Source organism: Lytechinus pictus, chromosome 13, assembly GCF_037042905.1.
Source record: "Lytechinus pictus isolate F3 Inbred chromosome 13, Lp3.0, whole genome shotgun sequence".
Classification (NCBI taxonomy): Eukaryota; Metazoa; Echinodermata; class Echinoidea; order Temnopleuroida; family Toxopneustidae; genus Lytechinus; species Lytechinus pictus.
Genome location: NC_087257.1, coordinates 20,010,378 through 20,038,135, shown reverse-complemented (window position 1 = coordinate 20,038,135; position 27,758 = coordinate 20,010,378). Strand labels below are relative to the sequence as shown.

Genomic DNA, 27,758 nt, shown 5'->3' with positions numbered 1-27,758 from the left:
ATATCATGTAGGGTATCATTTTAAAGACAATTAAATGATCTTTTGAATATCAAATATGCATTGCGTAAATTGGGAGAAAATAATGGCCAAACTCAGATATCCAATCTTTTTTTAGGAGTTTATGAATTATAATTTTTATGCAACGGGCCCCAGGTGTTCATTGTTGAGGCTGGAGTCTAAAGATAGTGTATCATGATTTCTATGAACTGCATTTTTTTGTAGAATAATCTTTGTAAAGGGGGCCTTTAACACATACAAACTACATCATACGCATTGGATTTTATGAGTGATTTGCTGGGTTTATTGTGTTGGTAGGCTCACATGCTAAAATGGCGTACTGAAAAGTCTTTGACATTTTGCACAGACAGATTTATCAAGTGATGGATAACACTAGTCCCCTTTGCTCCATGTCCACATAACAGTATGTTGAGATGGGATCCAGATGTAGAGGCAATGAAGGAGAGCTCTCAGATCATGAAATGCTTGAGGAATCTGTCTTTCCTGCAATGTATTGGGAATCAGATGTAGCGTTTCCAGAGTGGCTGTACAAGTGTAAGAGTTTGTGGTTGAAAGATGATCCAATCTAAATGTCCTGCATTTCACGGAGACGGCGGACGACGCTCCTGACAGTGGCAGCGGCTGTGGTACTGCAAGGTGGAGAACGAACAATAAAGTAATCTTAGATTAGAATCTTCTTTTTATTTCCTTGAAATAGGCTGAGCACCTTAATGAGAGTTTTAACTTTAATAAACATATTTCCATGCTCTTTGCACATATTTGAATTGTTTCAAAACACTGTCTGTTACTCTTAGATTATTGAACCACATATCTTTTTGTTATGAAATTTCATCAAAATGGAATCATTTAACAACTGACTGATACATTTTGTATGATTTTTATGACACTTCAAGGGGAAGTTCACCCTGAAGAAAAGTTTGTTGTAAAAATAGCAGAAAAAAGAAATTGATAAATATTGGTGAAGGTTTGGGGAAAATTCATCAAAGAAAGTTATAGGAATTTTAAGTTTTGGATTTGTAACATTATAATCGAGCAGCTGCCCCATATGTTATGTAACATACAAAGCATGAATTTCATTATTCTATTAGTTCCTGATGACTTGTTTGTTTTTTTCTTGTCATGATCGGGTGTGAAATGATTTGTATATTGACATACAGAAGGTACAGTAAAAACCATTTTCAATTTCAGAGAAAAAAACATTTCATTGATTTTTTACCATTCACTATGTAGGAATGCTTCTGGCATATGACATCACAAATCAAATAATTAAAATTCTAATAACTTTTTAATTCTTTAATGGATTTTTTACAAACCTTCGGGAATACTTTTTATCATTTTTTCTGCTGTTTTTACGATAAACTTTTTGTCAGGGTGAACTTCCCCTTTTCAAGTTATTGGGCCATAACAGTAGATGTGATCAATTGGTCCCAAGTGTAAGTCCATGCAGAATGTAGTATTGCTTTCATGACCACGATCTAAAAGGGGTTGGTTGAATGACTCTCATCCACTCTGACCCGGTAGGTGTGATAGAAATCAACTCACCTGTATACCCAAGCACCTCCAGCTACAGTTTTTCTACAGATCTTGCAATGCCAGATACCAACAACCTTCCTCTTCATAGTATCCTGTAGAAAACAAAACACAACAATAACTTGATTTAATTTAAGGTAATACCCTATTCCGCAGGCTATTTATTAAAAAAAACAAAAAAAATGAAAATAACCCTTATGCTGCCACAAATTTATCACTAAGCTTAGAATTCAAGATTTCACCAAGTCAGGTTTATGAATAAGCCAGATCTAGTTCTATGTTGACAAGGTGACAATTGACCTAAATTATTTTATCATTCATTATAACATATTTATACAGGTACAAAAGATCAGCAAACAAATAACAACAATATCATACATGTAATAAAATCAAATCCTGAGTCATTATCTTGGCAATGCTTAGTAACATAAAGATAAACAAATATAAGTACATTAATGAAACATGAAAATTAATAAAATGTTATCGCAACAAAAAATATAGATTTAAGCTATAAAGCATATAATTTATTCACTGATGAAACCACTGAAATTAAATTAATAGGGGTGCTATAATAGGAAATAGAAATTTCTCATGTAATCATTGCCAACTACATGAACCCGGCTTTAATATGGTATGCTGTCAACTTAATAATTTTGCCTTTAAATCCTGGTTGTTCATGCATGACCCTACAGAAAAACTAATTAAAACCAAACTACAAAAACATATGGCTCAAGGCCTGTTTGTTCAAGAAAGTTTAATACATCCTTTGATGTATGTAGACTAGATATTCAAACCAGTAGCGTACACAGGGGAGGGGTTACAGGGGTTCAACCCCCCCCCAAACAAAATTTTTTTTGGACAACCTTTTTTTTGCTTGTCAATTGTTTGGGGGGTACATTACGACATAAAGTTTGTGGTGAAGACCTTTTTTTTTTGTCAACATTTCATTCAGCTTGAAAACCCCCGCTTTCAAAAATCCTGTGTATGCTTCTGATTCAAACTCAAAGTATGGGAACTCCCTCCTAGGACATGAAAATCACAAGAAGAAATTTTACCTTTCCACAGAACACACAGGTGCATTTGCTGTGCTGAGAGATCTCAATCTTCTTCACCATCTTACGTAGGGAAGCACCATAACGGGTCCCATACTTTCCAGTGATACCAACTTTCCTTGTACGCTTGGCCTGAAAGAAATGGGCAAAATCGGAATACTTTTAAATAACAAATATATTTAATTCCAATTTTGAATTTCAACTTTCATCTCACTATTTTTTTAAATCTTGAAATACAGCTTACGCCATTGTATGTGTTAAAGCACCACCTTTCTAACGGTAGCCAGTTCGTAGCCAAAATGTTAATCCTCTCCCCTTTCAGCACTGTGTTGTGTATTAAAGACAATGTTCCTTAATAAATGGTAGGCCCAAATTTTGAAGTTGAAATCTGAACTTTCCTGTGAAGTCTAGGGCCCCGTCTTACAAAGAGTAAGATCTGATCAACCACAGGGTCATTCCATGCCATTTCACCCAATGAATATGCAATTTCGCACCGACCTTCTCAGAATTTTTTGCAATTTGGTACACATGAAATTCCCCAAGGGCTAAGCAGAAAACAACAAAAATTAGTCCAATCAGTCCGTCGGTTCTCGCGCTACAGCCCGCCCTTTTCTCCTTGTTTTGACAAAAATGGGCGTGACCTTCATCTTTCAATGGCCATTGTGTGTTTCTTTTGTTCTTTTGCAAAGCAAGTCTCCAAATATGGGAGATTGTCTCCCATATTGGAGTGTCTCCCACGCTGGCCGTGCGCTTCTACTGATGCAATTTTCTCTGGATGGTCATTTAAATTGGTATTCAATGTTGATATAACGATCTATAGTCCTATCATGAAAATTCATAATTTGGGCTGCGATTTCTGCGCATGCGCAATTTGCGATGTTTTGGAATCGCAGTGAATTAATGTGTGAGGAACTCAATACTGGCTCTAAATCACCAATTTTTAGACTAACCGGAGAACGGATATGGAGTGGAATTAATTAGAATGAAAAGTAGGAGATAAGATATCTTATTCTTTTTTAAATCATGTTGGTGCATGAGTTTTATATTTCCCCCCCATAAAATCCCACCTGTCACTCAGAGTATCAGAGCGAGATCACCACCTTGATGTTCGGGTAGGTGTAGCGGAAGTGTCACTAGTGAAGTTGTGTGGAGCGTACACGAACATCACTTGAGCATGTTGAGGTAAGCTACATGTAGCTAACGTTTGCTCCTGCGCTGCCGCTGCGGCGGCTGCGCTAGACCGAAAGCTTAATTCTCTGGTGTTGGTTGTTCCGCTGAACTCCGTCAGCTCCATTCACCAATTAAAGAGTGAGAGACCGAAGTTTGAACTCGATCTGTACAGGGACTCAATGCCCATATGTTCATGACTGTATTAAATTTGGATCAACCAGGGAAGTGGGAGTTGGGTGACAGCCGAAGTCACTGTTTTTCCCCCTTTTAAGTTAATTTTTTCCCTATTTGGTGCATTTTTAGGCCAAAACAGAATAATAATCTTCATTTTGGTCCAATTCTTTTTATATATCTTCATGAAATAAAGACAAAATTTGATGAGCCTCGCCGGGGGGATTTTGCAAAGTATTAGTCAGTAGAGACGCTGGTCAAAAAAATTGGGATTGTCCCAGAAACAAGGATATCCTCATACTCATAGACATAATCCATAAACATAAATTGAAATTAACCTTTTTTAAATTAACGGGACGTTTTTCTTTCACTTCCCCCTGCGGGACAAAGACAGCAATTACGGAAATTGAGAGTGCTAAAAATAGATTCAGTGACCAGGTTCCCCCCAGTTCACCGTCTATTTTTCATGACTTGCCGTCTTCCAAGGCAATAATCTTGCTATGAAACCTCGAAACCTGATATGTTTACATTGACTACCGGTAGTACTAGCGCACATGACTGGTGTCGGCACTTGAATGACACTCAGGTGAATGAACTTTCCTAGATTTCTTGTGTGGAGAAATCTTTGAAAACTGAGTCTGAGACAGTCCCTGTAAAACTGCGAGTGCAACGATCCCCATTTTCTGACCAGGCAGTGCAGCACCTCTAGACAGTAGACTGTAGAGGCGCACGGCCAATATGGGAGACTCTCTCCATTAGGGGAGACAATCTCCCACATTGGAGACTTGCTTTGCATAAGGACAAAAGAAACAACACCAACAAAAGCATGATTTTTTCCACCCAAAATTTTGTCTCACTGAGGTCAGAAGCCCATTTGTTTTGTGTGTGATTGACAACAAAAATCCTTATCAAAACATAAGTAGACGGTGAATATTTAAAGTAGACGGTGAAAAGGGGTAATTTTTCATGAGAAATCTGCTTATCACATTTCTATTTGCCGCCAAGGTAATCCTTTTGCAGCAAATGTAAACAAAGGAAATTGGACTCCAAAACTGGAGACTGTCTCTGAAATTGGATACCCAAATTCTTTACAAAAGTCTCTGATATTGGAGATAATCTCCCACATTGGAGACAGTCTCCAATATTGCTGTCCATGCGCCTCTACTGCTAGACAGTGTCAGCTAGTGCTAAAAGTATTGTATAAATGTTAACTTAGACTTAGTCTTAGTAATTATTAATAGTAGTAGGAAACTCGAAACAGACACTGAGACAGCTGCCTACCACTGTGGCTGTGTGATGGGGTGTCCAAACTTCGCGCACTTTTCAAAAATATTCATCAGGCTTAATTTTGTTCACAAAATATTCGTAATTTATACAAAACCAATTCAAGAAATAGTTACCACACTGACGGCAAGATCGTAAACTATAAAATCATGGACGAAAATGTAAAGTAGGTCAAGGGGTTTCGCCGGTATCGCGATCTCAAAATTCTAAATTCCGATCGGCGAATGCGGGCTGTGCTGGAAAACCGTTCAGAAAAAATGTGACCTAACTTCGTGCACCAAAGTTTTTGTGGAGATTTAAACAAAAACTCAAGCTCAAAAAGTGAAATATTTATATCAGATTGATGGCAAAATGCTATGGAATCGGTTAGTACCACATTTAACTCACATTTTTGATGATTTCTGCTTGCAAAATGGTGATATCATGCCTGATATTAGGGAGACCGCGCGGACGTCAATTGCATTCCGCCTTTTGTTACACGCCGCACGGACCTTCAACGAGCAGCTCACAAAAATACGACATGTCTCTCATTATTTTGCCATCACAAAACAAAATAGTCAATATATATCAAAATAAGCCAACAACATCATCATCAAGTATATTCTCAAGCTAATCAATGTCGAAATAAAAGAGATCGTGGTGTTTTATCATGCTTTTGAAGCAACGGAAATGACCCCTCACTCACCGGTTTGAACAACGGTTCGTCAGCGCGAGCGCTAACACACGCAAATTCGCATAGGTCGCATTTCCCCTCGAAATGGTCAGAGATTTTGGAGCAAAATTCCACTTTGAAGCATTTTCGACACTTGATCCTCACATCGTATGATCATGATCTATATACCAAAAGAAAGGAAATAATTTGCTCTGTATACTCATATCGGTTTACAATTCACTCGCTTTCGCCAAAAAAAGATATAATGAGAAGTAACATTCCTTCTGCGATAGCGAGAGTACGATTAAAGTCTCTGTACGTAAACCGAGTCCAGTTTGCATTTTCGACGATGCTGAATCCGATTATGACATCATTTTTTCGCATATCCCTGAGGATCATGTGTCGGATTGCAATTCAAAATACCCTTACCATGCGAGTTTTTGAACAGCGAAAAAAGGGCGTGGTAAACCCGATGACGCCAGATTAAATACGCGCTTTCTTAATGACGTCAAGCGGTCCCGCGCCTATGGTCACGTGCCCAACCGGCGCGAGAATTCAAAGTTCATCGCGGGTGTCGCTGTGCGCAATGCTATGGAGTTTCAATGCAATTTTGTCTACATGTACTTTGTGAATGATCGTGAGTGTATCGCTTACACACATGCACGTGGATGATTTGCATTTGCACATGTAAACTTAGTGACTCATCACTGGTGTAATCATTCAACCGTGCATGTATTTTGATCTGTCCATTTATCATCCCATGTTTTACATCAATCTTTGAATTATCTTTGGTCAATATATCAAAGTCTCGCGGCAGCAATCATATTCAACCAAAACAACAATGTAAGTGGAAGAAGACAGTCCAAATAATATTTCATCAAGATGCATCAAGGCCGGTGTGCTACCGAGACCTCGACATTTTTAAATATTTTTTTTTAATGAATTTTGATATATTGACCAAAGATGATGCACCCAGAGAGAGAGAGAGAGAGGGGGGGTTGAGAAGAGAAGAGAGGGAGCAGAAAAAGAGATAAGTTAGATGTAAGGGGAGAGGTCGGAGTAGCAGTGTGATGAGAATTTATGTAAATTGGGTAGAGACCTCGGGGTAGAGACAAGTTCACGTTGTGTAATTGAACAAAAGAGATCAAGCAAAAAAAAAATTGAACGTTGACCATGCTAAATAATATAGTCCTGGATGATGTAAAAAGTCAGAAGGCAGGTGCAATCTACCCCCCCCCCCCTCCACCAACCTGTACCTTCATCGGCACAAGAATTTAATTGATAGAATAATAATTTTGCTGTCCGTCTTCGTATATATCCCTCGAACTTCGAAGGATGATAAAAAAAGCCGTCTCTAAGTCCAAATATTTTGCCCATTTCCCGGACTCATTTCTTCATACTTACAGTAGAAAGGCTCTTATAATCCTATATAAAATGATTCCACTTATTCCATATGGAGAGTGTCCTTTTTTCAACCATGGTGTTGGAGGTACTTGTATACCTCTCCATGATTCAACTCTGATCGTGATTCAGCTGTGCATGGACCTTTCGTTGGAATATCCGTTACCATGGTGACCGGCGGCCAAGATAACATGCAGGTGGTCATTGTTTACAAATATCTGGAGACTGAGAATGGAGGTTAAATGCCGCGTCATTCCCAGGGGTCCATGTTCTGAACATGGAAACGATTGTGGTTGAGCCCCGTTCCCACGGTAGTTGCCATGACAGAGTAACTATAATCATATACATGTAGTAAGTTCTTTGGATCCCAGTTTTCAAAGCCTTCACAAATCATAGGAAATTTATCAATTACAACTCGCTATCTACGACAAATATAATAATGACTGTGTTGGAATCAGTTACAACCAAAATGCTAAATAAAAAAGAGGGGTTAATTATATTTGAAGGGGTGAATCCAGGAATTACCAGAACGGGGGGGGCCGGGGGGGGGGGGGGGGTACGCTGTTTGGACGAAAAGAAGTTGGCTGCCACTGTGAAGTTGACAACTCGATAATTTTCTGACAATCAAGCAAAAAGAAATCAAAATGGAGTGGATGGAAACTTGTCGCCCCCCCCCCCCCCACCAGCACTGATTAAAAGCATTTAAAAACAATTTTCAAGAAGAATCAACGGGATCACGAATAAGAAAGAGAATCACACATTAAAAAAAATCAATTACATGCAGAATTAAATTCATAGAACAATAATTTTGCTGGCCGTCTTCGTATATATCCCTCGAACTTCGAAGGATGATTAAAAAAAAAAGCCGTCTCCCAGTCCAAATATTTTGCCCATTTCCCGGACTCATTTCAGTCATTATTTTTCTTCATCTTAATGCTTACAGTAGAAATGCTCTTATATATAATCCAGAACTGATTCCACTTATTCCAGATCGAGAGTGTCTTTTTTTTCAACTATGGAGGTCCCTCTCCATGTTTCAACTCTGATCGTGATTCAACTGTGCATGGACCTCTCGGTCCATGAACTGAACATACGTTGGAATGTCCGTTACCATGGTAACCAGCGGCCAAGATAAGATCATTGTTTACAAATATCTGGAGACTGAGAATGGAGGTCAAATGCCGGGTCATTCCCAGGGGTCCATGTTCTGAACATGGAAACGATTGTGGTCGAGCCCCGTTCCCACGGTAGTTGCCATGACAGAGTAACTATAATCATATTAGTTCTTTGGATCCCAGTTATCAAAGCCTTCACAAATCATAGGAAATTTATCAATTACAACTCGCTATCTACGACAAATATAATAATGACTGTGTTGGAATCGGTAACAACCAAAGTGCAAAATCAAGAAGGGGGTTAATTATTTGAAGGGGTGAATCCAATTATCAGAACGGGGGGGGGGTGGGGTTACGCTTTTTGGACAAAAAGAAGTTGGCCGCCACTGTCAAGTTGACAACTGGATAAATTTCTGACAATCAAGCAAAAAGAAATCAAAATGGAGTGGGTGGGAACTTGCCCCCCCCCCTCCCACCAGCGCCTGATTAAAAGCATTTAAAACAATTTTCAAGAAGAATCAATAAAATTGATAAAAAAGAGAATCACACAATTAAAAAATCAATCCCATGCTGAAAACTACATGCTGATTCTTCTCATTCTTTGCCTCGCCCCCCCCCCCCCCCCCCGCCCCATCTCGTCTCGAATTTTGGGGAATACCTTTTTCATGAGGTGATGATTAAACTTTCTCTGTCTTAGCAGATACACACTCGATAATGCACTGCCACATCACATGCAAATCACAGACAAATGCCAGACTCTCTCAGACATAAATATAAACAAAGGAAATTTCCACGCCGTGTCGTGAGCCACGTGGGAAGGTACATTGAATGGACACACTTTTGATGCACACAAATAATCCCAGACACATTTCATCATAAGCTTTTGTCTCTCTCATAACCTCTCAAGCATCGGTTCTGGACGTTACGATCGCGTCTCTTTCCCCCTCTCTTTTTCTATGCATTGCATTCGCTCGTGACATGGCTTGACCTAAACCTGACCTAAACGCACCCGTACGGGTGCGTAACTCAAACTTTTGAAGACAGTCGGGGTCAAAGTAATACATATTCATGACCGTGCAGCGTAAAAATCATGGCACGCTGACATCATTAGCAACATTCGCGGAGACTCCTCCTTACGAGGGAGGCCTTCATTTCCTGAATTGGACGTGAACGCGTATCGTGGATGACCATATTTTGGGAGGTTTTAGAGCTCTTATTGGCGGAAAAATGTCAATTTCTCTTCGCTTGTAACTTTGCAGTAAAATGGAATAACTTCAAGAAATTCGGCAGTTGGTATGAGTGAAATTTTCCCTATAAAATGATTACAGTCATAGCACGTAAGTCCAACCCTATCCAAAGATAAAAATTAGGTCCGGTCTCCCTACTGATATATCGTGATGCTTGTTGTCTGTTGATTTCTTCAAAACGGGCGCTAGCGGTGGCAAATTTGCCGATCTTTTGCCAATATTTTCATGAATACTGAACTCATCCTAAAGAAATTTTTAGGGCCTAGGCCTAGGCCTACTAGGTAATGGGTAATTTTAGGTCGCTTTTCACGTTGATGATGTCAGATTTCAAGGATATTGGCTAGTTTTTGAGATAATGACCGTCCGCGAAGTATGGACACGCGCGAAGTTTGGACTCACTGCCATGCATGCACCGCACCAGTCACCAAAGGCAAAGCAAAGGTTCCCCAAAGCAAAGACTAACGTTAGACACCACTTTCGCTCGCCGAGTCCGGCCCGGGCCGAATTTTTGTCATGACTTGTAAGTTGTAAATTCATAATCTTTTAAAGTTCGACTCTATGGAAAGCAAAAGTCGAGGGGATCTTCATCAAATATGGTATGCCTGGGTTATTTCAGATCTACCACTACCAGCTTAATTTGGCCAAAACGTGGGATATGAATTATGATTGACTACAATCAATCATCGGCAGATCGGTAAAGTCAATGAACACAGCAAACTGGTAGCGCTAGCGAACTTAAATAGAGCAGGGATAATTTACACCAAAATAACAGATTTAATAGTTGAAAAAAGATATGAAAATGGAATGAAAAATGTGATAGCCTAATTTAGAACATCCGATTATTGTTGATTCGTATATTTAGGGCAAAAATCGGAAGATTTTCAGGGATTTTCGTAGAGTTACACACTGACCATTTTAGACAAATTACGGAGTCCAGCAGAAGAGACCGTATTAAGGTCACCTCGGTCCATCGTATGGATATTTTTATAATTGCATTGTTATTTTTATATTAATATTAATCCACATAATAGATAAATAATTTTTTGTAATTCGATATATATATTATTTTTGTGATTTTGTTCAATATCAACATGAATTAACCTTGAATTTCATATCATCGGATCTTTCAAAAATTGGCAACGGTAAAACTCTTACAAACAACTCGGCCTTTGATTTTGTGGCTCACTAAAGTTGGTCATTATTTTCAAATTTGTAAAAATTGAAATATTGTATGATTCAAACAATAAAATACGAAAGAAATAGTGAGTGAAGGACACCATTGACTGTCTCATTTGCATGTCACTAACTGGTGCAACTATTTTGTGAAAACTAATACATGTGTAAGTGAAACTCATAATTATTATATTATATATCCGATTTGGATGAAATTTTCAGCGCTATGCTTATTGGATTTTTTTCTATTACTTCAAAATCAACATTTTTCTGGGGTAGACTTGACTTTTTTAAAGTGAAAGACAGATAAACTTCACTTGGGCTGCATGCCCCTCAGCCAAACATCAAAATGAATCACCCGGTATAGTGCCAGGTCGACCCCCCCAAATATCTGACCGACATCATTTATGACGATATTTACTTTGTGGAGTTGTCATAAACCTCTTGCGACGTGTTGCGCAATTACTCTAGAACACAAATTTGTATTACTACGGCGTGCGATTCTTTCACATTCATTATATAGTAGGACTCTCACGTTTTTATGATACGCCTATTCGAATTGCACATGAGCTAAATTACCGGACATTCGTTGAGGTAATTGTCTTGTCTTGTAAGCTAAGTACTGCACTACGACCAATCAACCTCAATCAAACAAGGTGAGACCGACCGACCGGGTGTGCGTTACTTAACAAGTTATAGGTTTACCAATTTTACCAGCTTTATTGTGGTTAGTTCATGAAAGTTTTGAGCGAGGTGAGTTTTAGAAAGTTAAGAAAATACGTCCAGACTCTAACTCTAAGATCTTTAAATTAAATTTGGCGTTGCCATTGCCGGTCCAGCGAGCGCGAGTCGAGAGTTCCGCCCCGCTCTCCGCCTTGCCTTTGGCTTTGCTTTAAAGCCTTTACTTTAGCGAGGGCGGTGCTCAGCAGCTGGCTCTGGGGCGCTAATGCAGTTTTGCACCGGCCGACTTCGAGCAAATTTCCCCACCAGAATCAGAACTTGATCACCATCACAAATGGCGCGAACATTCGACCAGGCAGAGCAGAGGTGTCTGGCAAGTGTGAATGTCCGGCCTTATCCTGAAATAAGTCACCTCTCTTGAGTCTTGTGTGTCAGTGTGTGCGCTCGTTGTGTACAACTACAAAGACAAAGTCAATGACAATGCCAATGGCAATGGGAGATGAAAGAAGTCACCGCCGTTGACGAAATGAACGGCAGTGAATGTCTTGTCTTGTCTTTCCGTTGTTGCCCACAATCAAAGTGTTGATTATTATGGCAAAGTTGAAAAAAGTTGACTTGACCTTGTCTGCGATATCCTACTGTATGATGGGGTGTCCAAACTTCGCGCACTTTTCAAAAATATTCATCAGGCTTAAATTTTTTCACAAAATATTCATAATTTATACATAACCAATTCAAGAAATAGTTACCACATTGACGGCAAGATCGTAAACTATAAAATCATGGACGAAAATGTGAAGTAGGTCAAGGGAATTCGCCGGTATCGCGATCTCAAAATTCTATTCCGATCGGCGAATGCGCGCTGTGGTGGAAAAGGTTCAGAAAAAGTGTGACCTAACTTCGCGGACCAAAGTTTTTGTGGACATTTAAACAAAAACTCAAGCTCAAAAAGTGAAATATTTATATCAGTTTGATGGCAAAATGCTATAGAATCGGTTAGTACCACATTTAACTCACATTTTTGATGATTTCTGCTTGCAAAATGGTGATATCGTGATGCTTGTTGAGAATATAAGATTTCTTCAAAACGGGCGCTAACGGTGACAAATTTGCCGATCTTTTGCCAATATTTTCATGAATACTGAACTCATCCTAAAGAAACTTACACCAAAGGATAATTTTAGGTCGCTTTTCACGTTGATGATGTCAGATTTTAAGGATATTGGCTAGTTTTTTAGATAATGACCGTCCGCGAAGTATGGACACGCGCGAAGTTTGGACTCACTGCCATACTGTTGAAACATAGATTTTTTTTTTTTTTTCTTTTTTTTTTTTCTTTAAGATAAAAAATGACATTGCTGGTGATGCCGTTTACATGCTGACCCTTGTCACAAATGTGTCAAGGGTTGCAGCATCCACTACCTCAGCTGGTAGCCCGTTCCAGTCCTTCACAGTGCGAGGCAAGAATGAAGATCCTCTGTACTGAGTTCTACAGGTGATCAGCTGGAACTGTCTGTTGTGAGAACGACGCAGGCGAGTTGGTAGTGGGACAAGTTTTGAGTTAATTATTGGGCAATGTGCAAGGTTGTTGGTTATTTTGTAGAGCATGGAGAGGCGTGTGATCTTTCTTCTCTGCTGAAGAGTCTGCCAGCCGAGGGTCTTGATCATCTCACTAACACTTGAGGTTTTATGGTACTTGTTCAAGACAAAGCGTGCAGCACGTCTCTGTATAGACTCCAGCTTATCAATGTGTTTCTTTGTAGAAGGATCCCAAACTGAGGAGGCGTACTCGAGCACGGGTCTCACAAAGGCTTTATAAGCTCTCTCCTTGATCTTTGAATGGAGTGGTGACTTAAACCAGGATAATGCCGAATGTCCCTCATAATGTGGTCCAAAAATTTTTTAAACGAGGACAATCATGACAATGTTTGGAATTATTATGATAAGTGATAACCATTTTCTGGGCATCACATTAGTGATTAGACTTACTTGGTTAATAGTATCGGCAGATGTCTGTCTGGACAGTCTGGTATTAGAGTTAGTGGAAAGGAGAGCCGAAAAATATTATTGTGTTTAAATTATAGATTATCATTGATTTATGCTGCATGTCACTTTTGATAAGTTAATTATTGAAATCTGGTGAGTGATGTTTCAAAATTCAAACCCAATTTTTTTAGAGGAATCGCAAAAAAAAAATCAGAATCAGAAAAAAATCAAATATTACGCCACCATATTGGCTTATATTTATGAAAACAAAACCCCCACAATCGTTGAGAGGATCGCCAGCCAGACAATCAAAACCACTGGCGGATCCGGGGGGGGGGGGGGGCAGAACTGGCCCGTGCCCCCCCCCCCCCCTTGGGAAACAAATTAAAATGTAAAAATGCTGTTGAAACAGAAGTGTGCCCCCCTTTTGCAAGTGAAGTCCTTTTTTTTTTTTTGCTTGTTAATTTTTTTCTGGGACGAAATGTATACTTAATTTTTGGTTGAAAACTTTTTTTTGCTAGTCAAATTTTTTCCTCAGAAAAATGTGCCCTCCCACCCACTTGGAAAATTCTGGATCCACCCCTGATCAAAACTATGCAATGTTTTGATTGTGCGGCTGAGCTAGTGATCACTGTCACAGATCAGCCTGTTGACATTGCACAATTCGCTCCCAATTTTGAAAGTCCTTAAAATGGGCTGTGTCAGGGAGAACCTGCAAGCTGGCTATATGTCTTTAATATTTCTTTTAAATATTTTACTACAGATATCTCAAGTATAGCTGAGCTGGAAAGAACAATGTCATCAGGGGCATTCACCTGTATCTCGTGCCGAGTGGCATTCGCCAGTACGGATCTACAGAGGGCTCACTACAAGTCGGACTGGCATCGCTACAACCTCAAACGCAAAGTAGCCGAGCTTCCTCCCGTCACTGCTGCTGATTTCAAGCAGCGCCTTCTTGCACAACAATCCAAGACCGCTGAAGCACAACGTGACACCTCTACTAGATGCGGGGTATGCGGGAAGCACTTTGGCACGGAGAACGCCTATACAAACCACCTACAATCCAAGAAACATAAAGATGCAGAGGCAAAGATGAAAGCAGCATCCGATCAGAGCCAGGTCTCCATCAAGAATGCCAAGAACAAACGCGACCAGGCCAAGGTTGACGCCTATGAAGGAGAGAAGATGAAGAGGGAAGGGGCTGAGAAGAAAAAGAAGATGGACAACAATGCTGCACCACCATCATCATCTAGGTTGAGGACGGAGAACAAAGATGAAGTTGCTGATGAAGTGATGGACGATGATGATGAGGAGGAATGGGAGGACGTAGAAGGTGAAGAGATACCGCCTACAGATTGTCTCTTCTGCAGTCAATCAACTTCATCAATTGAAGACAACCTGCATCATATGACTGTATCTCATAGCTTCTACCTGCCCAACGTGGAGTTTATAGCAGACATGGAGGGTCTTTTATCGTATCTGGGTAAGGAAGCAGCATATAGATATTGCACATTTTTTGTATTTATTTTTTTTTCTTGATGGAATGAAATATTTCAATGAAAGAAACGTATAAATTTACTTAAGAAAATTAAATTCAATTTGCATGAAAAAATTCATGAAAAATTAGAATTAGTGTCTGTCTTGAGACTTAAACAAATTAGGAAATATGTTCTCTTGAATGAAATCATGGAGTTGCCTTTTTTTAAATGAGTCAATGTCACAATTTAATTGATTATGTCGATTTGATAACATTATCAACCTAATAAATTTGTTCAAATAAGTTGAAAAGCCAATTGGATGATCAATTCATAGCAGTAATAAGAATAGTAATATGCCACATTTTATAGAGTGTTAATACACTTATTTTAAGTGCCACATACTATATGTATATGTACAACTTGATATCTAAAATAAATTTATCTTTCTTCCCTATTTCTTCTTCAAATTGTTTAAGGTGTGAAGGTTGGCTGCGATTTCATGTGTCTTTGGTGCAATGAAAAAGGAAAGTCATTCTACTCACTGGATTCAGTACAGAGACATATGAGAGACAAAGGCCACAGTAAGATCTTGTATGAAGGAGATGCTATTTATGAATATTCAGACTTCTATGACTTCAGGTAAGATTAACTCAAACATTTGGTAAAAATTCATCTGTTCTTGCTCCTCAAATTTACAACTATTGATTCTTTAGTCACAAATACTTAAAAAAGAATGAATAAAACATGACTCAAGAAACAAAATGAATGACAGTAGAAAAAAAATTAGCAAAAAGTTGACAATTTGCATTTTAAACAAGGTCAAAATTAATCTGCTCTTGCTCCTTAAATTGGCAACAATAAATAAGTTTCTATTAATGCTCATACAAAAATGAACATCACATGACTCGAATGAATGAGAATAACAAACTTAACCAAAGAGTTGCCGATTTTCATTTTAAACAGTAATTTGCATTACAATCATTGCATTGCCAATTTAGAGTTTAGTTCTAATCAGAGATTAGTTCTCACATAAGCAGCATCTATTAAGGAGTGGCACCACATAGTGCATGAGAAATGGTATATCAATTAATTAATGAGTCACTTTATGAAGGTTACTCTGGGCAATTGTATTCTATATTTTGGAAAAAGGAGGGAATTTTTTATACAAACTTGAATGATCCATCGCATAATTTGAGTTGATTTTTGTGGAAAAACTGCAAAAAGAAATTAATTTATCATCATCACCATCACCACAATCATCATCTTCACCAACATCATCATCATTGTCTTCATCAAAGTCATCATCATCATCACCATCATTATTAGCACCATCATCATGATCATCATCCTCTTCATCGTCATCATTGTCATCATCATCATTTTCATCGTTGTTATCATAATCACTATTAATTTCTTTTAAGGCGGTTGTTTTTATTTTTTTTTAGATCGGATCTGCTGAAATGATTGTTAATAATATTTATGATCCATTTTTACTATCAGGAAAAGCTACCCTGACTATGATGAGAGGAATGGAGGAGCAGTAGGAGGAGAGATGAGGAGTGAAGATGATGAAGATGAAGAAGAAGAAATGGATTTAGGCAGCTATGAGATGAAAGAAGAAGGATTTGAGCTTATTCTCCCCTCGGGTAAGTACAGATATTAAAGGCACAGACTACCAACACAAACAGTAAATTCGAAGAAAAAAAATACTGAACTTTGGTTCATGTTGTATTATTTTGTTCATGAGAAAAACATCCAGGAAAAAAAAGAAATCAAATTAATGCAGATACATGTACTCCAAGAGAGATATCTGTGACTGTAACGTTATTTACTAAATCTCGTGGGGAGATTAATATAGTGCATTTTTAGGTATAGGATGAAATTAAGATAGTGTTTTCGGTCACTTTATACTTCACTTTTCTGAAGCACTAAATATTGATTTTTGGGCGTGATTCGTTTCTGGGCTTCATTTTTATTACAGTACATATCACAGACACAGCTGAAAAGTGTGACCTTGCAACTTCGAGTTTTTACAGTGGAATCAATGTAAGCCTATGCATAGTGAAATATGAAAGTGTAATTATTAATAGAATCAATGTTAAGTACGCTGTTTTTTTTTTTTCAGGAATGAAGATTGGTCACCGTGAGCTAAGCAAGTACTACAAGCAGAACCTTCCCCTTGAAAGAAGAGTAATGAAGAAGAATCCTGCCCTCATTGGTCGATTGATGTCACAGTACAAGGCACTTGGTTGGCATGGCAACAAAGGTCAATATACTCTCAACTACTTACTACAGTCCGACCTCTCTTATCCGGACACGTTGGGACCAGCACCAATCCGGATAAGGGATTTATCCGGATCTGGGAGACCCAATATTAAATACACGCAGCTGCCTCCGCAATAGAAGCTGCACGTAGTCTATTTAGTGGGCATACACAGACAGTATTCACTGCAGTGTCAGTGCAAATTATAGGCGGTATTTTTACGGAAATAAAATCGATTGGTGGCCAAAACTGTTGGATAATTTACCTGCTCAAATGATTGAGGTATAAATCGAGCATACTTCGAAAGAAAGAGAATGAATGACTCGATGAAACTAAGTTTTACAATAAGATCATCGCGGCGGCTATTGCATCTTCGCAATGTCAGCCATTGTTACACTCACTGTAGGCTTAAACATGATAGATGGCGCTGTCCGTATTGAGGCCTAGCGTTAGCTAGTGAGACATGTGTTGTTTTTCCCGGGAAACAAAAAGAGAACGTGATGAAATGTTTACATTGCGCCCCATTTTCCTGGAAAATTATCCTGCCTAAGTTCTTTCGGTGAGATATTTTCATGAAAAATAATGTTGTTTTAGGTAGACTATATTGAAAAATATATGTAATCAAAGGGAGTTTGCCTATAGGATTGAGTTAAGATTGCCATCTCAAATTACTCACGTACTAAATCTCGGCAAATGTGCGTCCGGATAATAGAGAGATCCGGATAAGGGGAGGCCGGATAAGAGAGGTCGGACTGTACTTCTAATTTTTTTCTTAGTCCAGACTATTTCTTAAGTCCATCAATCTAAATCGAACATATTGTCAACAACTGTATTGAATGTGCTGTTCATTGGATCGATTAAATGACATTTGCTCCGGCAGCAATTGCTTGGCTATACATTCTACACACTAAATTACTAACTTCAACCCTGGGTTTAATACGATACCCTACCCTAAACCTAACCCTAATCGTACCATATAACCCTATTGCATCCAGAACCAAAATCCTGCATCTCAGACAAAATAATGCCTGGAGTAATTGTCGCATGAGTAAATATGTCACCTATTACATTCTGTGCTTGATGGCCAGTCATGCTTTGACTTGTAAACATCAATAGTATTAAAGTCAATCTAAACCTTTGGTAAAGGGTCACTGATGGTTATTGTGCTAAAAATCATCTTGCAATCCAATATTGAGAAATGAAAATAAGGAAATTAAATGGTAAACCAGTTTGGCTTCAACATCATACCTTTGGAATTTAGATCATTGATGTTCTTATATGTTTTATGATAATCTACTTAGTGCTGCAAGTCAGGCGCCATGTTCGGTTCGGTTCGGTTCGGCAAGGTTCGGCAGAAATTTGCCGAACATTGGTTCGGTTCGGGGTTCGGTAATGATAGACTGCACTGATAAAGCTATAGTTCATTCAGGTATACGTAGCGTACCGGTAGACAATTTGTACTTGATTGACTGCATGTGCTCGCATGTACCTCTGTCACATCAAACCATTTTATCTCTATCTTGTTGACATGAAACTATGAAAGTTATAGCGCTCAAAGAATCAACTGTTATCTCGAATTTGATTATCTGATGACAGATTTATTGGGTAACTCACAGTTCTAAAATGGCGACTCTTCCTAGTCGTCCATACCTGGACCACACTTTGGATACTTGCCAAATTAACTACGCTCGCACTCGTACCAGCTAGGCCAGCGCATGCAGTCCACTTGTAGCGCGCGGGACTCTTGAGCTCATAAATATTTATATATACAGTCCGGCCAAACGTGATTGGCAATTGCATCACATACGAGGCGGCCAGCGCCAGTGCACTGAACTGTAGGCATAGTAGGGCCAGGGGCGTGTCGAAGAAAGCGTGCTTATGTAAATGCGCCTTTCGCTAATTGGCTCGATGGGTGAACTAAACCACCAATCGCATGTCGCTGATTGTCGCATCGGTACATACAGCCACGTGCTTTGTCTGCTCGCGAAACTCAGCTCACTGATTGAAGAGCAATTCCCGAGATTTCTATGATTTCATTGGTCAGATTTCATTCGACCATGAACATACAGACCAAGTGGGATGCAAAGTTTTACGACTGTAATGGGACAGGGGGAGTAGAGTGATCATCGAATTGTTTATGGTTAATTTGAGAAGTTGATAAGAAAGGGGAAAAAAAGTAAAGATTGGGGTCATTTTCCCCCAAGAGATGAATGTTTCCGCATGGCTTTATCTTCATTCAACTTGTCAACGAGGGGAAGGGGATCTTGCTATATGCTATACCGTAATCATTCATGAGTGTTTGAGTTTTATTTTCATCTGATTGTTAATAATAAAAAAGATAACTTCACCTCATCTAATTTCTATATTATTTGTTTTGCGTCTCTCCTTTTCATCTCTAACAGTCACTCACTTTATTTCCCACTTTCACTGGATCTCTCGTTTTCAAAACTCTTTACTTCTCTCTAAAATCATGAAAACTAGACAGTAGCGAGCCGACACCTCAATAATAATGTCAATCACCTCAATCAGATCTTTATTCTCCGCCGCAACAATACACGAGTTACGATCTTAATCACATCGTATCGTAATTCGTAATATTAATGGTACTTCATCTTTCACTTTCAGTTTATTGAGCTCGTTCATTCAAAATAATTTGAAGATTTTCAAACAAGAATCTTGTTCGCCACCTAAAAACAACAATATTTTAGATAATTAGATTTAACCAATGAACACTCCTACAGTTTTGGTTTTCTTTACCATGCTTCGGCGATTCGGCCACAGAGCGAGAGATGATAAAAGCCAGTAAAATTATTATAGCGCAACATCATTCATCGGATCTCCTTTCTTAATCAGGGCCGTAAAAACCACAATGTCAACATGAAAATGAAAACAAAATCTAGTAACCGCAAAATAAGCGCATACTTCCAACATACAATTGCAAAGAAGATTAAATAGAGAATGCGCAAATATAATGATTAGAAAGGGTGTAAACTTATAAATTTATTAGCTGAAAGCCGTTTTTTTTTTTTTTTTTGCCGAACTTCCGAACCAAGTCTTAGTGTTCGGTTCTGTTCGGTTCGGAAGTGCCATGTTCGGCGAACTACCGTTCGGTTCGGCGGTTCGGCTACAGCACTAAATCTACTTTTTGTAACAGATTTTGATTTGTATGGTTTTTGTCTCACCTGCATAGCAGAGTGAGACTATAGGCGCCGCTTTTCCGACGGCGACGGCGGCGGCGACGGCGGCGGCGGCGTCAACACCAAATCTTAACCTGAGGTTAAGTTTTTGAAATGACAGCATAACTTAGAAAGTATATGGACCTAGTTCATGAAAATTGGCCATAAGGTTAATCAAGTATTACTGAACATCCTGCCTGAGTTTCATGTCACATGACCAAGGTCAAAGGTCATTTAGGGTCAATGAACTTAGACCATGTTGGGGGAATCAACATCAAAATCTTAACCTAAGGTTAAGTTTTTGAAATGTCATCATAACTTAGAAAATATATGGACCTAGTTCATGAAACTTATACATAAGGTTAATCAAGTATCACTGAACATCCTGCATGAGTTTCACATCACATGACCAAGGTCAAAGGTCATTTAGGGTCAATGAACTTTGGCCGAATTGGGGGTATCTGTTGAATTACCATCATAACTTTGAAAGTTTATGGATCTGATTCATGAAACTTGGACATAATAGTAATCAAGTATTACTGAACATCCTGTGCAAGTTTCAGGTCACATGATCAAGGTCAAAGGTCATTTAGGGTCAATGAACTTTGGCCAAATTGGGGGATTTGTTGAATTACAGCCATAAATTTGAAAGTGTGTTGGTCTAGTTCATAAAACTTGGACATAATAGTAATCAAGTATCACTGAACATCCTGTGCGAGTTTCAGGTCACATGATCAAGGTCAAAGGTCATGTAAGGTCATAGAACTTTGGCCACGTTGGGGGTATTTGTTGAATTGCCATCATATCTCTATAAGTGTATTGGTCTAGTTCATAAAACGTGGAAATAAGAGTAACCAAGTATCACTGAACATCTTGTGCGAGTTATAGTAGTTTTCAAAATCAGCACTGCTGCTATATTGAATCGCGTGATGCAGGTGAGACGGCCAGAGGCATTCCACTTGTTGTAAATTTCTACCAATTTTCCTGATTCCTCAAATATAGAAAGCAAAAAAGGATAATTGAAATATAAATCATTTGCTCTGTTTGTTTTTTTCCTGTAGGAGAAGCATCAGAGAAGATGATTCGTGATCTTCGTTATGTACAGAAGTTCCGCAGCAGGCAGAATCTCTCGCTCCAAGTCAAGGCCAACAAATTCCAGACACATTTCCGATGTCAGAACCCAATATAAGCCTACGGTACTTCATCAATTACAATATGACTTGCTCATCTAGCTTTGATGAGATGTGTGTGCATGCATTGAGTGATATGACAGAATGAGAGAGCAATAAAGTATACAAATGAGGTGGGAAAAAAAAGGGGCGGGGGGGGGGGGAGATTTAGCTTCCCTCAATACTCAAGAGCCCTGGAAATCTCCATTCATTGCAATGTTAAAGCTTATCCAATGGTGGTGATCTAAACAGTAAGTTGGTAAAAGTAGCCCCTGAAAAAAAAAAAAAAATTGCCCGATACAAATATTGACTGCTCATGAGGATGACAGGAAATTATCATTCCCAAGTTACTTTTCTTACCGACCCTTTTATCACCGAAGGAATGGTAGAACGGCTGGAATGAAAAGCACAGAGGGAGCATCGGAATACAGAGCAGACTATAGTTGTTTTATACCTCATTGTTAATTGTCGCAAAGATCTGTCTTACATTAACTCTAGACCCAAGGGTTACCGATATCTATTGTAGGACCCAACTAGTGTTTAACTATTTTCTAGGTTGAGCGATCACTTTTTAATTTCAATGCATTGCTGCTGGTCAACCATACATGTATCTACGACTACCAGCCAGTAGGCTACACCTAATGTACGCGTAGCAACACCTACTCATTGTGGCCCCACCCTCAAGGGGTTATGCATGCTATCACAGGGATGATATGATAAATTGATAGCAAGTCAGAACCTTGAGACAATGATACATGGAATAGAATCGTAGTATGTGGTATATCATGGGTATAATTGATAGAGAAGAGGGCTTCAGTTGTATTAAAAAATATTTCTCAGATGTCATTCCATTAGTAAGAAATTGAAAAATCATACAGAGCATTACCCATAATGAAATGAGCAGTTTAAGTGAAAAAAAATAATAAGTTTGACCGTCTTAATGTATGCACAAAGTGAATGCCAATTTCCAATGGATTCAAGTTTAATTTGATTTTCAGAGTACAGCCCACAGGTAATATTTTACTCAAAAGTATTTCTGGATATCTATGGTGTGTATAAAATATATAATAATAAATGCAACTAATCGAACCAAATTTGTATTCATAAATATTTTATTTCAGTAGCTCGATGCGTGCATAATCTGTGTAGAAAATAATTTGTACAAAATTTACATATCAGATCACACATACACCAATTAAATAAATTCTTAAACGAAACTAGACACTCGACCAAAGTAACAAATCACAATTTGAACTACCTGACAAACACAAAACATAATACTGGAAAGAATGACACTAACATTGCAAAAAGGCACTTTAACCCTAATCAAGCACGGCTTGAACCCTTTCACGTTAGGCTATATCAGAAGGGGGTGGGGGAAGCAGGCACGGATCCAGCCAGGCTGGGTATCGTTCAAAACCAATATATGGCCCCCGAAATGGTATTATGTCTAATTTGGCTGGGTCCGCGTCCAGGCCTGAGAAGAGTTCATCTCCCTTTGAAATCTTCACAATATCGACCAAGTGAAAATTGCCATGCAATTCACCTATGACATCATACACAAATTTCTGTACATACATTCATGTATTAACTGCAAAACCACAACTCTTACGTCACAAAAATTATCTCTTAAAAGATAGACAAGGTGTGACCCCCAAAAAAGTTTTGCAGCATCGCAACAATTTCTTGGCACATTGCAGAGATACTGCATGAAATATCTAAGATAGGTGTACTTCTCCCACCCCCCTGCATATTAGGGTTAAAGTTGTCATCATCTGACCTCAAAATATAAATTTACAGCACACTTGAATCAGCTGCTACAGCAAGATATTGGCTTGTCCTGAGATCATTACAACCAAATACTGAACAGCTGACAGATCATGGAGAAACAAAAGAAACTGGCTAATAAAAGAGATAATTTTTTTCAGAAGGTAACATGAGACAAGACAAGGAAATGAAGTAGAATAAGAGAGGAAAAGACAGAGAGAGAAAGAAGCAGAGAGGTAGATAAAGAGAGAGGTGGTAGAAAGAGCAACCTCATTAAGATATTGCATGTCATTTTGCTCGACCTCTGGATCTGTCCGTACCGGCCACACAGAAATGGTAACACTAACTGACAGGGGCGGCGGAACGTATTTTCGTTTGGGGGAAGCCAAAACAGGGCACTTTTATGTCAAAATGGGCATTTTGATGCAAAACGGATATTTTCACCATGAGATTATCATCTGTGTTGTGTTTTGTAGTAATTAAGTTGAGCAAGGCCTTTTTGAAATGATTTCTGATTGATAAAATATATATTTGAGCTTTATTTTCCGCGAGCGAGCGGTTTGGAAAAAATTTCAAATCTGAAGTTGTGAAACTCGCTTTTTGATCAATTATCACACAAATTACTGTTAAAAAGGGCATCTTGCAAGATGTTGCATGCGCAAATCGCAAGCTCAAAATTTTGGACATTTCATGTACTAATAAGACCTGAAAATTAAACATTCTGAGAAGTTTTTATCATGAAAAAGATGTGTATCTAACTAAATGAATTGATGCAAGCACGAAGCGTGAGCTGAAATTTATAATATACTGACCAGAAAAGGATGCTGGTAAGGACTGCATTATATATAGTGACTGATTAATAGGATACATATCTTACCAATCGAATATTGCGAGTGTGAGCTGAAAATTTTGATATTCCAACCTGAAAATTTGACATTCTAAGCACTTTTTGTAACCAAGAACATGAGTACCTTACTAAACAATAATTGATGCAAGCGCGAAGCGTGAGCTTCAAATTTGTGATAAATCAACCTGAAAACTGGAAATTCTAAGCATTTTTGTAACAAAGAACAGAATGAGTACCTTAACAATAATTGATGCAAGCGCGAAGCACAAGAATGATTTTCTAAACTAAAATGGATTATGTTTTACTTAAAAAAGGTATTTTATATTGAGAAAGGGCAAAAAACATATCATTTTTAAAAATAGGGCACTTTCCATTTTGAAAAAGGGCATTGTTCCTGCTGGGAATTTCTGAAGGGCAAGCACCTCTTGCCCCCCTCCTCCCACCCCTGCTATCAGAGCACGAACAGGACCAGTCACATCTTTTGGATTGTGATGTCAAATGTTGACCCCAGATGTAAATACCGTGTTGTCGTGACATTAGGCATCGCTGCAACATTACCAGTTGTAACAGCCTCTGTTGATAGCAATACAATACAATGCTTAGAGTACAATACTTAGAATAACATAAAACAGCTATTCTGCTTTTAGCATGCAGTAGCTTAATTCATTCCAAATAACGTTCTGAATAGTCAATACCAACTGTACATAATCATGCTTTCCTCTAAGCCTCTATTACTACAACTTGGCAATTATTATGAAAAACATCTTGGCAATAAAGAGACTTCATCTGAAATCTACCTACCTTGATAAAGACTAATTTTTTTCTTTGTAATCTGCCTAATTATGCGTAATATGTTTCTATTAAACAAAATGCCAAGTTTTCATTCATAGCTTATTTATGCGTCATGATTTATTTTTTCATTTTGAATTAAATTTGTTATGGACAAAACAAAATTTTGTCAAGATCCAAGTTTCTCATGTATAGCTTTAACTTCCATCGCAAATGTATGATTTCTATCATTCTATCCTTCCGAGTTTCTACGGGAGTTACCATCGTTTCAAGCAATTTTGTAGAACATATCAACTTCAATCACAAATTCGTTGATCAGAGAAACTTGAAAATAAATACTTGGCAACATCATTTCTTTACCAAGCCACATCAAACACAAAGTGTTATGAAAGAGAGTCAGCAATTGTGCGTTAAGTTGTGCATAACTTACATGTACAAACAGCCTCATCAAACAGCACCTGCCAATTGAGTCTCTGCAAAAATATCTTTCATTGCAAAGTTAATGCAAAATAATATGGCTTGTGTCATCACGTCTGGGGTCCGTTGCAGGAAGAGTTGCGTTTAAACGCAAGTCAAAAAATCAACCGCAAGTGCCAAATGCGCGCTGTTGGTTGGTTGAAAATCAAGTTGCGCATGATTTTTAGAGTTGCGATCAATTGCAACTCTTTCTGCAACGGGCCCCTGGTCGGGCAATCAAGTAACCCAACCATTTGAAAAAAGGGCCACCTTAATTCACGAAACACCGAATCCAGTTTACCCACCTTTCGTGTATTTGGCTTTGATTTTAACAAAACATCGGGTAAATTAAACTCAACCTTTAAGGGGCCCTTTTCTTGAATGGTCGGGTGACGCGATTGCCAACCGGACGCGATAACAAATTCTGAGCAACTTATTTGTAACAAAAATAATTTTTTTTACATATCTACATTTATAACAAATATTTCATTACAAAGGTGAAAATGCCAGTTAAAGTCAAATCTCTTGGAATCAAAACAATCTGTTTGAATTAGTTACGTGTCATTCAAATTGTGTCGATTCTAGTTGACTGTTATTTGTCTTGAAAACTCAGTGAGTGCGCTTTCTGTCTTTATAACTCTTCCCATTATTTCCTTGAGCCAAGTACCTTCTTACTTGAAAAAAAAAGAGAATTTCATGAGTTTTTAACCTTTACAGCTACTAGAATCATTACAGTTGCTAAATACAGTTCTTTTTTTCTCCTCTTCTCTCCTTCACTTCCTAACCTAACTGCTTCAAACAGTCTTCAGTTTATTTAATCTCACATTTAAACCTAACTACTTCAAAAAATGTTTAATACATTCTATCTCACCTTCATTTCCTAACCTAACTGCCTCAAACAGTGTTCAGTACATTCTATTTCACCTTTACTTCCTAACCTATCTGCTTCAAACAGTGTTCAGTACATTATATCTCACCTTTACTTCCAAATCTATCAGTGTTCAGTACATACTATTTTACCTTTACTTTCTAACCCATCAGTGATCAGTACATACTATCTCACCTTTACTTTCTAACCCATCAGTGTTAAGTACACTCTATCTCACCTTTTCTTTCTAATCCATCAGTGTTCAGTACATTCTATTTCCCTTTACTTTCTAATCCATCAGTGTTCAGTACATTCTTTTTCCCTTTACTTTCTAATCCATCAGTGTTCAGTACATTCTATCTCCCTTTACTTTCTAATCCATCATTGTTCAGTACATTCTATCTCACCTTTACTTTCCAACCCATCAGTGTTCAGTACATACTATCTCACCTTTACTTTTTAATCCATTGTTCAGTACATACTATCTTGCCTTCACTTTCTAACCCATCAGTGTTCAGTACATTCTATTTCACCTTTACTTCCAAACCCATCATTGTTCAGTACATACTATCTCGCCTTTACTTTCTAATCCATCAGTGTTCAGTACATACTATCTCGCCTTTACTTTCTAACCCATCAGTGTTCAATACATACTATCTTGCCTTTACTTTCTAACAAATCAGTATTCAGTACATACTATCTCACCTTTACTTTCTAACCCATCAGTGTTCAGTACACACTATCTCAACTTTACTTTCTAACCCATCAGTGTTCAGTACATACTATCTCACCTTTACTTTCTAACCCATCAGTGTTCAGTACACACTATCATGCCTTTCCTTTCTAATCCATCAGTGTTCAGTACATTCTATCTCACCTTTACTTTCTACCCTATTGATTAGTTCATTCTTGGTTTCTTGATCTTAGGACCGTCCACAGATGATTTCTCAAAGTAAAATGAGCTGAACAACCCTGTATCTGTCTTTTGTAGACCACTGACATCTTGACTAGATGTGTCTGGTTTGTTGGTAGCCTCAGCTGCTTCCAGAAGATCAAGATCTTCCTGGGAGAGAGGGTCATCCTCGAAGAAAGATTGCTCAAAGAATGACAGGATACTCCGCTGCTTCGGATCCTGAGAGCAGAACGACATGATCAACATAACTTGATTAGAAATTGTGAGAATTTCAGTTCAGGGAAAGCTCATACTGACAATAAGATGGTTTTAATAAAAGCAGAAAAATCTGAGAAATATATTGGTAAAGGTTTCATGAAAACCCATCAACGAAACAGAGAATTATAAGTTTTTGAATGTTTCAGACTTGCAACGTCATATGCGAGCAGCTTCCTCATATACTAGTACCATGTAACATAAATTCCCAAACTATGATGAATACCAATATTTTTCTTAATTGAATGGAGTGAAAAAATGAGTCTGATGATACATCCATGCGCAAATGAAATCACT

General features: G+C 38.3%; 3 protein-coding genes across 6 annotated transcripts in view; 1 reads left to right on the top strand and 2 right to left on the bottom strand.

Annotated features, from left to right (window-relative positions):
* Window positions 1-278: 278 nt before the first annotated feature.
* On the bottom strand, window positions 279-10,642 carry LOC129274625 (large ribosomal subunit protein eL43-like). Its single transcript, XM_054911404.2, has 4 exons — window positions 10,552-10,642; window positions 2,604-2,732; window positions 1,561-1,643; window positions 279-647 (listed from the first exon to the last, which is right to left on the bottom strand). Exons 1-4 carry the CDS (start codon window positions 10,609-10,611, stop codon window positions 584-586), a joined length of 336 nt encoding a protein of 111 aa, XP_054767379.2. The 5' UTR covers window positions 10,612-10,642; the 3' UTR covers window positions 279-583.
* Window positions 10,643-10,763: 121 nt separating this feature from the next.
* LOC129275126 (cytoplasmic 60S subunit biogenesis factor ZNF622-like) lies at window positions 10,764-22,660 on the top strand. Of its 4 annotated transcripts, none has more exons than XM_064108205.1 (6): window positions 10,764-10,980; window positions 14,244-14,963; window positions 15,435-15,597; window positions 16,459-16,604; window positions 17,084-17,224; window positions 21,459-22,660. In XM_064108205.1, the coding sequence occupies exons 1-6, from the start codon at window positions 10,977-10,979 to the stop codon at window positions 21,584-21,586; spliced, it is 1,302 nt and encodes a 433-aa protein (XP_063964275.1). In that variant the 5' UTR covers window positions 10,764-10,976; the 3' UTR covers window positions 21,587-22,660. The 4 variants fall into 4 exon arrangements, with proteins under 4 accessions (XP_063964275.1, XP_063964276.1, XP_063964277.1 ...); XM_064108206.1 differs by lacking the exon at window positions 10,764-10,980 and adding an exon at window positions 11,046-11,566; XM_064108207.1 differs by lacking the exon at window positions 10,764-10,980 and adding an exon at window positions 11,232-11,469.
* LOC129275119 (SWI/SNF-related matrix-associated actin-dependent regulator of chromatin subfamily A-like protein 1) overlaps window positions 22,661-27,758 on the bottom strand; it is a 32,552-nt gene continuing 27,454 nt past the window's right edge. Inside the window, exon 15 of the mRNA XM_064108204.1 lies at window positions 22,661-27,425. Coding sequence (XP_063964274.1) covers window positions 27,192-27,425 — 234 coding nt within the window. The 3' untranslated portion in view covers window positions 22,661-27,191. The remainder of the gene's footprint in view (window positions 27,426-27,758) is intronic.

Coding starts and splice junctions, on each gene's coding strand:
- LOC129274625 (XM_054911404.2), bottom strand. CDS start 10,611: ATGGACCGAGGTGACCTTAATACGGTCTCTTCTGCTGGACTCCGTAAT. Junction 1,644..2,603: donor CCTGTGTGTTCTGTGGAAAG/GTAAAATTTCTT, acceptor TGTTTTCTACAG/GATACTATGAAGAGGAAGGT. Junction 648..1,560: donor GGAGGTGCTTGGGTATACAG/GTGAGTTGATTT, acceptor TCCACCTTGCAG/TACCACAGCCGCTGCCACTG.
- LOC129275126 (XM_064108205.1), top strand. Junction 14,964..15,434: donor GGGTCTTTTATCGTATCTGG/GTAAGGAAGCAG, acceptor AAATTGTTTAAG/GTGTGAAGGTTGGCTGCGAT. Junction 15,598..16,458: donor TCAGACTTCTATGACTTCAG/GTAAGATTAACT, acceptor TTTTACTATCAG/GAAAAGCTACCCTGACTATG.